This window comes from Gymnoscopelus microlampas (genome assembly GCF_963454915.1).
Source record: "Gymnoscopelus microlampas genome assembly, chromosome: 19".
Lineage (NCBI taxonomy): Eukaryota > Metazoa > Chordata > Actinopteri > Myctophiformes > Myctophidae > Gymnoscopelus > Gymnoscopelus microlampas.
The window spans coordinates 24,491,469-24,504,006 of record NC_139956.1 but is presented as its reverse complement, the minus strand read 5'-3'; the positions used below and the strand labels follow the sequence as shown (position 1 = coordinate 24,504,006).

Here is a 12,538-nt window from a genome sequence, read left to right as displayed (position 1 = left end):
AAAGACATGAACATGAAAAATATAACAATTCTAAATATCCCCCTTTAACTTTTATTTGATTTGGGTGCTTTAATTAGAAAATAAGACTAGATAAGAAAATAAAAGTGATATACAAATAAAATCATCTTTTTGCTACAATTTCTCTTACAGTGCACCTTATATGTGTGGATGCTGGTTAGTTTGATGGGTTTTTACATGAAGGATTTTCCAGTTTTCCATGGCAGAATATGATGCACGGTACTCCAGCAGCACGGGAGCCACATCGCCGAGTGTCGCACTTGCCTGCATACTCGGTGGTAAGGGCTTCAGACATTTTGATGGCAGTAGAGTACCAAAGTGCTCCTCCCATCCATGTTCCACTGGCTCTAATCTTGCCTCAGTTTCCTTCGCTGTCGCAAGCAGGTGACAAGCCCTATGCACCAGAAAAGCACCATGTTTGATGTGACCTCTGATCACACTACTTGTGGGAGGGATAGCATTAATTCCAGCGCTGGCACTGGTATAGCTTTCCCTGAGGTCATCAAACGTCTCAGCAGTTGTACTTGACCTGGCCCCTGTCCGGACACGTACCGAGTACTTCTCTGCCAACGCTGTGTCTTGTTCTGTCAAGGTGTCTGCCTCTCCAAAGTTTGTTAAATATTGTACTGGGTCAGAAGCCATAGCTTCATGTTTGGTCCCCACCTTTCTCATGCAGTCTTCTCCAGTCAGGATATGCACCTTGATAACTGTCTTGGCTAGTGGTGCTCCACGATGAGAGACTGCTTGATGCAGTGGAAGCGTGCGCTGCTTCTTACCAGTGCCATACTGCTGCCAGATCTCCTTCACCCCCAGTGCTTCGAAGTATGGGGTGTAGTATAGCAGTGCGAAGGTGTCTGTATCATTGGAGACAATGACAAATCTCTTGCTCTGTTTCACACGGACACACCACTCCAAATGCACCACCAATCTGGTCTCAGCCTCCTCAATCCAGTTCAATAGGTCTGGGATCTTTTCACCACCAGCCGCCTTTGCTGGGAGCACCTCATATTCAGAGACAACAGAGCTGACAATGATGGTAGCATTGCCACAGGCTTGACTGGCTTGACTGCACACCACATCCCGAACTAGCAGTTGGAGATTGCACTTGTTCTGCTCAGACGCCCATAACTTGTCAAGTTGCTGAGGGATGGGTGTGTCTCTGTTCATGCCAATGATGTCGATTCCTGTTCTTGAGTCTGTGTGCCGCATGCGCTCCCCTTCCTTTAGAGACATCTCAATGTAGGAATCGAGTATGAGATGGATGAACCCTGGCTCTTGGCAGAGGGATAATGTTGAGCTGATGATGGCGTTGATGACAGCACCTAAAGTAGGGAATCATGCAAGTGGCATCTGCCACATTTTCGACATGAAATCTACCACAACATGAGTGGCAAGAGTAGACTTTGGACTCTATTGGGTGAGGTCAAGTTCAGGCTCAATCTCACTGACACGTTTTGACTTGTTGACATGAGCTGGAAGGTCACCATCAAACAGGGGAGATGCTGAGAGCATATCATGAGTAAGTATCTGCCGGATGTTCATGCCCCACTCCTTAGCAATGTCCATACTCCTATGTGCCTTGGCCATGTCTTTGGATGAGACTAACTTCTGCTCCTTCAGAATGGTTGTTGGCGTCTTCAGCGGTTGCTCGTTGAACTGAGGTAACTTCCACTTTGGTATGGTTGAGTTCATTTTCTTGGTCTTCTCAACTAACCTCTCATGTCTGTATGAGCAGTAGACACACTCCCCATTTTTTAGACAATTGAGCAGGCGTGGAGTGACCCCTCGGTCAACTGCTTGCTTTGTGAGCAGATTGTGCTGTGGCACAGGCACATTGACCATCATTGAGTATGGATTCCGATGCTCTAGCACGAAGTCCAGCAGCTTCGCCACATTCCGGTTGAATGTAGGGCGGCGAGTGGTACTCAGTGCATGCTGGAGATGGCATTCTGTATCTTTCATGGTGTGGTTGTTGGTGAGAAAGTTGAGGACATTGGTGATTGACCCAATCTCGTGGAACAAGAGCTCGAACTCTGCCACAGAATTTGCATTGTGTGTGGCTCCTACTACAGAGTGACCTCCTGGACCCGTCGACACTCGCTGAATGGTCTGCTCAACCTTCATGTCACCTCCTACAGCCCAGACCCAGCCTGGGCGATCCCGAATAACCCACTGGCCTATAGAGAAGCGCCGATAGAGCTCAGGATGTGTAAACTCTAGCATCTTGATTTGTTCAAGATACCATGAGCCATGACGCAGGTAGTTTTTGCAATTACATTCTGCAAAGATTGGCATAGAGTCCGCATGTAGATTCCAGTTTTCTTCTCTTTCGGAGACTACAGCATTCTTGATGACGGCCACCAACAAAATTCTTATTTGATTTTGTGGTATGGTCTTATTTGTATATCACTTTTATCCCTACATAGTCTTGTTTGCTAATTTCAACACCCAATTAAAGTAAAAGTTAAACAGATATGTTTAGAATTGTTATTTTTCTCATGTACATGTCTTTTGCTGTAAATAAAACAAATTATTATGAAAAAGAATACAATAAAAGGGATAGTAAAGTACAAAATCGTAATTGAATTATTGAAAAATGACATTGACATTGATATTTCAATGACAAGATGATCCTTAATGGTCAAAACAATATCAGAAATGAATTCTAAATGTCAGAATTAGTTGAAATAGACTTATTACACCTGTTTTTACTCCTAACAATGGCCAAGTTATGGCCAATGTCTTTGGAATAGCAAAATTACCTTGACCATGACCTTTCAAGGTCAAAATCACCCAAAAAGGTCATAACAATATCAAAAATGAATTCCACACACCCCAATTAGTCAAAATGGAGGTATTACATTTGTTTATACATTCAGAAACAAAAAAGTTGGATTTTCATCATAGCCGATGGCGGCCATTTTTGATTTGGCCATTGCGCCATTCGTGCCACTCTGGCGAACAAGCACCTCCGTGATTTTTCATGTCTAGGGACCCACTGACTCAGTTCAGGTGAGAAATTCCCCTAACACCAAATTGCGAACAGGTCTACAGGCCAGGTACTGGACTAATCCATTGGAAATGTCCTCCCGTCTCAATGAATCAGGCAGCACAAGTTACACACATCTTAAATGAGCTGTCGACATTGTAAAAATACTTCAAAAGCTGTAATATTAAGTTATAGCACACATTATTCCGCCTCATCTTATTTCTATGTTGACCATGCAGCTTATGTATATTTGAAATTGTGTCGTCTTGTTATCGGACTTAGTTTCCTTGTTTCTCTACTCTTTTTTTAACCTGCACAATGGGAGATAGTACAAAACATAATTCTCTTTTATACCTGTTAACTTGTGATGTGACAATAAAGTTGAAGATATACAGTAGATCATATTGTAACACACATTCAAATCCAGTGAACTTGAGTTATTTGTGAACAGTGGACAAAACGATTTAATGCGATAAGACTGTATAGTAGAAATTGATTAACAGCTGTGGGAGTATGAGTTCATTCCTGGTTGTGTATACATAGCAGTTCCTTTTAAGCTTTTGTGCTGAAAGATATGAAGCTTTGTGTAATATATATCAAGGCCAATAAAAGCACTTAATTGTCAACCAAACTGAATTTACTTCAATGAATGGATAACATCACAGCCTTGGCATAACTTGGCATAAGCCACATTTTCTCAAAGGATGAAGGGCTTGTTAAACATTCAGTATTTCTGTTTTTAAAGATTTCTTTTAGCCATGTTTTTATGCTTTATTTCAGATAGGTCAGTGTAGAGACACAGGAATTTGGATTTGAACCCAGGAGCATACAGCATGGCTGAGCCGCCAGGCATCCTCTTATGAAGCATTCAAGACAAAGAGGTGCTGGTATGCAGTGGCAGAAGAAGTACTCACACTTGGTGCTTAAGTAAAAGTACCAAGACCATAATGTAGAAATATTCAGTTATAAATAAAAGTCTGGTATTCAAAATGTACTTGAATAAAAGGTACAAAAAAAAGTACACAGTAACTAGTAACTTAGGTTTTCAATTAATTATAGTGGTGTAAAAGCACAAAATTTGGATCTGAGATGTAGTGAAGTAGAATGAAAGTATTGAAAATGGAAGTACTCCAGTAAAGTAAAAAAAAAACTTCAAAATCGTACTTAAGTACAGTACTTGAGTACATGTACTTACTTACACCACTGCTGGAATGTGTACACACTGTACAGTATATGGTGTTAAATTGCAGCCTCACTATGTGGACAATGTGACAGGCCATGCTCACATGCACCAGGCAAAACCAAACTAGATATTTTTGACTCATTTGGCAGCAGAGAGCATGTGTACTGCTCTATTGATTGGTTACTAATAATATATTTAATATAATAATATAATAATATACAATAACACACTTTGTGTGTATGTATATTTGGTGCCTATTTCTGTTGAGTTCAAAATGGACAGTTTATACCCCTTTGGCCTGATTTAAACCATAGATTTAAGTTTGTCATTCAGATGAAATAGCATGCAAAAAGTCTGCAATTTCATGGAAGGAATAACTGCAAAACGCTACAAAAAACATCATGACTTGATTATGACAAAAACATATGAATGGTTTGAAGGAGTTGAAGCTAGAGGGGTTGCTTAGATGTCTTACTTGACAGCAGACACAGGTACACGTACAGAAAGGTACACACGCACGCACACACACACACACACACACACACACACACACACACACACACACACACACACACACACACACACACACACACACACACACACACACACACACACACACACACACACACACACACACACACACACACACACACACACACACACACACTCACACATGACATACAATCACACATGACAAACCCAATACATCTAGTATATGTCATCACAGAATCGGCCCAGTGGGACACAAGAACCAACAGCGTGATGTCTCTGTGAGGAAAGGGGGGTATTAAGGATGAGGAATAAATGTCTTATTTCTCTCATGATTTGCTGCAGCAGATGTAGTGTTGATGCACAGCATTTGGAGCCCCTACAGCAGACTAAATGCAATTAGGCTTAGTTCTGTTTTTGGCAGTTAGTGCTTCGAGCATTTCCCATCTGCCCGAGAATGGAGCGCAGATGTTAATGAGCTTGATGGAAGTGACAAGTTGTGCATAAAAAAAAAGAAAAGAAGAGAGGAAAAAGAAAAACTTAAGCAACAAGACTTACTTGAGCAACTTTGATGTTATATCAACGGCTTAAGTAGAAGCTGCTGAAAAGAAAATGTTTTTTTTTCTTTTCTTCATTTTATGCCATTGCAGCTAAGAATGAGACAGCAGGACATCTTAAAAAAACGTCCAAATTTCATGCCTCAGTAGCTTTTGTAAAAGTGTTACGAGGGGGGCCTGTGGTGCTGGGGTAAAAATCTAGGTTGCTGCAAGGCAGGAGAAACAAGGAAACAAGGTTTATTTTGTATTTTTTTGTTCATTTTGTGGGAAGGGTGTGTGGAATGACTCCTTCCCTCAGTCTGGCTGAAACTGACTCATAAATCCAGAATGCCAGCGTGATGCCAATTAGTGGCCACCCCCTTGGGCAGACAAAGTGCAGGACACTGATGAAAACAAGGCACTAGACGAAAAGTGAAACCAAATGACAAGCAATGCTGACACAGGAAATAGATGGGACAGAGGTGGATGTTGTCGTGTCACTAGTTCCTGGGAGTCAACACCCCTGTAACCGGTGCATTCAAGTAACAACAAAGGCGTTTCATTCAAAGTATCTTTTTGTGGATACATACAGTGTTAATTTTGACAGCACATTTTGAGTGCAACCAAACATAAAATGACATGTCTTAGTTCTATTGGATCTCTTCTCCACTAGTCCCTTCCAAACATTTTAGTCTAGTTTTTATTTGTTGACTAAACTGTCAATATATTTAGTCTCAGTTTTAGTCATCATAGCTTTGTTTTTATTTTGTTTTCATCGGTGAAAATAGGTAGTCGACAAACATTTTTCATCATAGTTTTAGTTGAAATGAACACTGTGTGGATATGATTCTTTGGTGGTTTGATGGCTTGATGGCTTGATGGCTCACATTATATACAGGCAATAATATAAAGAGAATTTTGCCCATCGGGCGAAACATTTCTTCCCCTTGAATCTCTATCCAATAACAGTGAGAAAAGAAAAGAATCTCTGAGCTGTGACATTATAACAGCTCCGGAGCACCTGTCCCCAAAAATTACCCCCCAAAAAAGAACATTGGTGTCATTTTAGGAAAGAAAATAAGGGGGAAGATAACAACAAAACATGAGAACAGAGAGATTGCGTCTTGGTAGCCCGGGGGCCAATTTCTTCACTTCTTCTGGCATTTCTGACTGGCGCTGGCGTGCCGCTGGCATGCCAGGGCCAAGATGGCATCACTTAGGCCATAATGAGCACAGGGAGTGCTAAATCTGTTTCAAGGGAGGAGCGTGCCCTGTGGTGATGTGCAAGTTCATTACATCTCATGACAGTGTGGACTCCCTTCGGGTCACAGCACACATCTCTCATTTGTTCAGCGCCTCGATTTGAGGTAATGTGGGTTACATAAACACGACAAAATAGTCAAAGGAGAAGTTAGTGTTAAATAGCTCTACGGTATATTCTGATAGAAATCATTGCTATAAAGTGTTTGTTGGAAAACAAACACTTTGTCTTTCCAGCTCTTTAGTAAGCAGAAAATGCATTTTCAGGACGGGATACCAATTATAGCCAATCGGTATGGAATATTAAAAATGGGTAAATAGCCTACATGTCAAGGGTCATCACCATGCTGGCTTGTGGTGGACATTTTTGTCAAAATTCTATTTTTGCCTTGGACATAATGAGTACACAAACACAAAGAGCTAGCCCTAAGACCATTACAAGTCTGTAACTCTGAGAGTGTACAAATGGAACCAAATGGACCCTGTTATGGGGGTCCTTGAAAATAAAACGTTTGAGAACCACTGGTACTAGTGGACTCCTAATGTGACATACATAGTGTCATAATAAATCAGCGTCATACATATTCTGAATAAAACCTGCAGACTGACATTCAGTAATTGGGTCTTATGATCAAAATAAGAACATTATAATGTTATGTGTAAAAAAAAAAGAAATGACCAAAGTCATAATATAGCCGCTTGCGGCAGGCTTTTTTTGCCCCAATCTTTTCATAGACCTGATTACTTGTTTTTTGGATTGCTTGTTTCTCTCGCCAAACCTGGCAACATAGCGTCACAGAATCTGCGACGCTAAACGCTTTAACGTTTTTTATATAAGTGGTGGCAACATTTTGTGACACCACACGGGTCTTCCCAACAATAGCTAAGATTGAAGTCAGTGTGAACATGGCCAAATAATAACTTAATAGCCAAACTAGGTCTAATGAAGCACGCTAGCATTTAGGCTAACCCTCCTGCCTGAGGCTGCAGTAAAAGTGGCTCTCTCCCTCGCTCTCTCTCTGCTGCAAAGAAGGAGAGGCGGGTGCTGCAAAGGGCCGTCTCCCCATTGGCTTAAACGGGGGGAAGTGTGAAGGACAGCCAGGACAGCCAATGACAAATAGGTGTCAAAGGAGGAGAGGCGGGTGCTGCAAAGGGCCGTCTCCCCATTGGCGGGAAGTGTGAAGGACAGCCAGGACAGCCAATGACACTAAGGTGTCACTTGGGTGTCGGACTAGGACTAGTGCTGTCTGTAGAGCCGCCAGCTTTCAGCAAGCGGCTAAAAATAAAGAAATTGCCACGGACAAGGACAAGTCTTGCCACAGACACATTTGTTCGTGTACGGACATATGATGACCCCTGCTACATGTTTATCACATGAATCCAGAGATGATGTGTAGCGATTTGTATGAATTTTGTACAAAAGCTGTATAGGACGAGTAGCAAAAAGTGTGCTTTCAGGAAGATGCTAGATAGCGGAAAATCAGAACAGAGCAGAGCAGAGCAGAACAGAAGAGACCAGAACAGAGCAGAGCAGAGCAGAAGAGACCAGAACAGAGCAGAGCAGAACAGAACAGAACAGAACAGAAGAGACCAGAACAGAGCAGAACAGAAGAGACCAGAACAGAGCAGAGCAGAACAGAACAGAACAGAAGAGACCAGAACAGAGCAGAGCAGAACAGAACAGAACAGAAGAGACCAGAACAGAGCAGAACAGAAGAGACCAGAACAGAGCAGAGCAGAGCAGAACAGAACAGAACAGAACAGAAGAGACCAGAACAGAACAGAACAGAAGAGAACAGAGCAGAGCAGAGCAGAAGAGACCAGCACAGAGCAGAGCAGAACAGAACAGAAGAGACCAGAACAGACAACAGAGCAGACAGAACAGAAGAGACCAGAACAGAGCAGAGCAGAAGAGAACAGAGCAGAACAGAAGAGACCAGAACAGAGCAGAGCAGAGCACTCACCTGTAAAAGTAAGAACAGCCACGCACTGTGTTGTGTGTGAAGTGCTCCTGGCTCTTCTCATTCCCAAAGTCCTCCAGGGGGTCGGACCACAACAGATCACACATGGGCCCGTACGCCGGAGGCTCTTTGAATCTGTCTAGCTGCGGGAGAAAAACAAAACAAGACATCCCGTCAACTTGTGTGACATGACATCCGCCGTTCTAACTGGGAAGGCATTGTCATTTTTCCTGGTTATTTTTTTCTATCTGACATGCATGATCGAAAGACGTAAAAAAAAATATGTAGTAGAGCGGCCACTTGGGAATCGGAAGGTTGGACCTCTGTTGCACACTTTATGTATATCTGACTGTAGATACAGTACATCAACACATTTTATGTGTATTTGATATTTGTTTTTATATTTTGCTAAATGGACGGCAGAACAATGTATGGTATTATATCACAGCACCATTAATGTGCCTTTAGCTATACCTTTATACTTAATGCATATTTTTTCCTCTTACATTAAATAAAGCATAAGAGTAAAATGTAACTGCAATGCACGCAAATTTCACCCCCTCCTATTACACCTGGTGTAAACGCATCATGTGAAAACTAAGCTGAAGTTTTCCAAATGGATTTCTGAGAAGACACAAATGAAATGAAAACAACTCTTGCATTCAAGCGAGTCACATACGACCTATGACCTTTTCAGATACACAACAGCCACTGCAACCGCTTTTTTCTTTTCTTTTCAAATGGCAACAAAAAGCATTCAGCCTGGGACACATACTTTCCTGATGTCATCAAGATTTGTGATTTCTGGGGACAGTCCTCCGTGTACACACAGGAACTGCTGGTTCATGAGAGCGGCCAGGGGAAGGCAGTCGAAGGCGTCCATACACGCGTCATACACCCTCTCAGAATACTTAATTCTACCTGTCGAGGGGTGGGGGTGGGTGTGGGGTGGTAGGAGAGTGAGGGGAAAATGCCAAGTCAAACACCACAGGTCTCACACACTAAGGGCAGTGTTGCTGGGCTGGGACGGAAAGGCTCTCAGAAAAGTGCCAAAAAACATCCCAAAGACATTTAAAAAAATCGTAGCATGGACTCACTGTGCCCTTGTATTTTTCACTGCCCGAGTCCAAGAGAAATAGCTTTGACAAGTGTAAATATCAAGGCGAGCAAGAATGTGCCTGACTCTTTTCACCATGCCAGAGTGAGGGCACTCATGCATTTGAAGTCAAAGTGGTAGGAATTGGATGCATAATGAACACCAGAAAGAATCACTCAATTCTTCCTTCCACCGTTTTACTCAACAGGATGCTTTGACACATTCTTCTCTTAAATGGGAAAATGGAAGTGTAACCAGTGCTTTAAGTGTTACTTACATTCCTGCTTAAATGTGAAATACTCTGTTAAATGTCTACATTCATGGTTCCCACGCAGCAAGAACAGTGTTTTGGGGTATAGGATCTTTAAGGCCCACAAGTACAGCACACACTGAAATGAAGACAGAACAAACAAAAAGAAAGGAACAGCAGTTAGCTTTGCATCTTTATACAACACTGAAAGAAACACGACATTGTGAAGTCAGGGTTAGTCAGTTTCAAGGAGTGACATACTCTAAGAGGAATTACATTGGTGATTAAACATTCATACTGTACATGTTTGTGAGGTCTCATGCTTCAAGAGAACTCTCTCCATTAAAGAAAATACATATATTAAATCTGTAATGCTTCTGTCGTGTTGGATGAAATGACAGATTTCAAGGCAAATTCCCACCTGTAAACCAAGAACTAGCATTTAAGCCCCGGACTGACTCGTTAACACTTACAGCGTACATTTAGGAGATGGCATTTACGATCCACTCCTTGTTTGCATTCATTACGCTGCATAAATAATGTATAAATACATGAGAAAACTTCAGTCTTTTGAGCGTGTCATCCCTCTGATAGCTGCCATCTTCATTTGAACTACGCTATTAATAACGCAAGGCTTCAGACAGGCAAATGGTGTGTGTCAAACTTAATTTTGGCGCTTGTGGAGGGGAATCAAAGCGCGAGTGCAGTGCCGCGCAGAGACTTACTTCAATACTGAAATACCCTCTGTCGACGTAGTCCCCAAGGAAAAGGTAGCGCGTGGATGCTGGCGACCCTCCTACTTCAAACAGCTTCATGAGGTCGAAGAACTGCCCGTGGATATCTCCACAAACTGCAACGAAACACAACAGGAGGAAGCACATCAGAAGGCACATTAGGGAGGACGGCAGCTATTTTCCCGCAAGCAGGATTTGGTGAGAAGTGACGCAGAGTGAAGGCATCTGCTTGTTTCCCCATCACTTAACCCCTTAAGACCTGAGGCCGATTCTACAAATGCCTTCTAAATCAGTAGTTCTCACACTTTCAAGATTTTTTTCAAAAATGTTTTTAAAAAAATAGCAGATGTACAAGCTCGCAGCACGGCACGAAGTGACGCGCTGTGAGCTTGTACATCTGCTATTTTTGAATGGCCCAATGTGAAAATCTAAAATGACGCTTTCCCGGTTTTAATAGGTTAACCACATGTGTTCATCAGATCTTCTGAAACGCTGTCAATCTGTTCCCGGAGGTCGTTCTGTGAGCTCTCTATGAGGACTTGCGATGCTGGCAGTTGTGTGTTTTCACCAGATCTACCTAGTCTCTACATATATATTACATCTCCACAAACTGCAGTTGTTCAAAGCACGTCACAACAACATGCCACAGAGAGGTCAAAATGGTAATTTATTTATGATAATTTGCCACTGATATATCACAGGTTAACGACAGAAAGAAACATTGTCAGTGTGCAGATCCATGGAAAGGAAGATTTCATGAGCATTTCTACCATCACCTATTCAACACCTAGTTTTCCTGGAGAATTGGAGCTTGTGTACTATACTGTGTTTCCTATACCGCAAGAACCCTAACGACGTCCCTATTCTGGGGGAGAACATTCGGCTAAAATGGCAGATCTACAAGCTGTGAGCTTCTAGATCAGCTATTTTTGGCGAAGATCTTTTGTGTAGAGATAATTCAACAAAAAAAAAGTATAAACCCCTGTGGGACTCTGGTCTACAAAGTATAGAGGATTTAAGTGGTTAATCTCACAGTATTTTATTAAGACTGGCATGTCCTAACAAGCTCTCACACATTGTGGCAATGTGTGATTATGTGAATTATATCATTATGACATAATGTTCAATTATGTTGTTAATGTTAATTATGGTATGTTCAACACAATTATGGATATACTGCATAAACATTGCACGCACACGCACACACACACACACACACACACACACACACACACACACACACACACACACACACACACACACACACACACACACACACACACAGACAGTGGAGTACATACTAAGTACCATCTCAAGCCATTCCAACAGAATATGGTTTAATTTTGTCACTCTGAATCCATACAGCCAAATTAACAGCATGCCAGGAAGTAGTGTCTGGGGATTGTTTGTAGAAGAGGAGCCCAACCTCCTCCTGAAATCAAGAATCAGTGATTACTCAAAAGGCAGGATAGCTTTCCATTTGGCCCTGTGTGACCCTACACCCTATTGCTCCCTTGAGAGGCCAGTATAGGAGACTAGAAGCAGAGATGTTGTCGCTGTCAGATGGAAACCTTGTACCATATGTCAGGGGTCTTCAACGTTTTCAGGCCAAGGACCCCCTAGCTGAGAGAGAGATGAAGCAGGGACCCCCTCTATTTTGTATAAAATTGTGTTCCAGATTAAACTTTTTTCGTTTACTTGGTCTGCTCTTTTTTTCGCTCTACACCAAACCTCTTTGCCAAAAAATAGCCGATCTACAAGCTCACAACGCCTCGCGCTGCGAGGCGTTGTGAGCTTGTAGATCTGCTATTTTTTTGGCTAAAGTTTTCCTCAGAAAAAGGGATGCTAGGGTTCAAGTGGTTAAGGTAAAAAGAAAAATCATATCACACAAAGATTTGGCGGACCCCCTGTAGTAACTCTGAGGACCCCCTAGGGGTCCCGGACCCCCTGTTAAAGACCCCTGCTGTATGTGCAAAACTGTTACTTTTCAGTAAATGGGAGATAATGTATCCAATGTAGTTA

General features: G+C 42.2%; 1 protein-coding gene across 4 annotated transcripts in view; it reads right to left on the bottom strand.

The window, feature by feature from the left end:
• The window catches only part of LOC311034713 (protein phosphatase 3 catalytic subunit alpha), a 96,513-nt gene that overhangs the window by 35,801 nt on the left and 48,174 nt on the right, over positions 1–12,538 (bottom strand). For all 4 annotated transcript variants that reach the window (XM_084042672.1, XM_084042673.1, XM_084042674.1 and 1 more), the window contains exons 3-6: positions 10,508–10,632; positions 9,810–9,921; positions 9,212–9,357; positions 8,440–8,579 (exon numbers count right to left, since the gene is read on the bottom strand). In XM_084042672.1, coding sequence (XP_083898798.1) covers positions 8,440–8,579; positions 9,212–9,357; positions 9,810–9,921; positions 10,508–10,632 — 523 coding nt within the window. The remainder of the gene's footprint in view (positions 1–8,439; positions 8,580–9,211; positions 9,358–9,809; positions 9,922–10,507; positions 10,633–12,538) is intronic.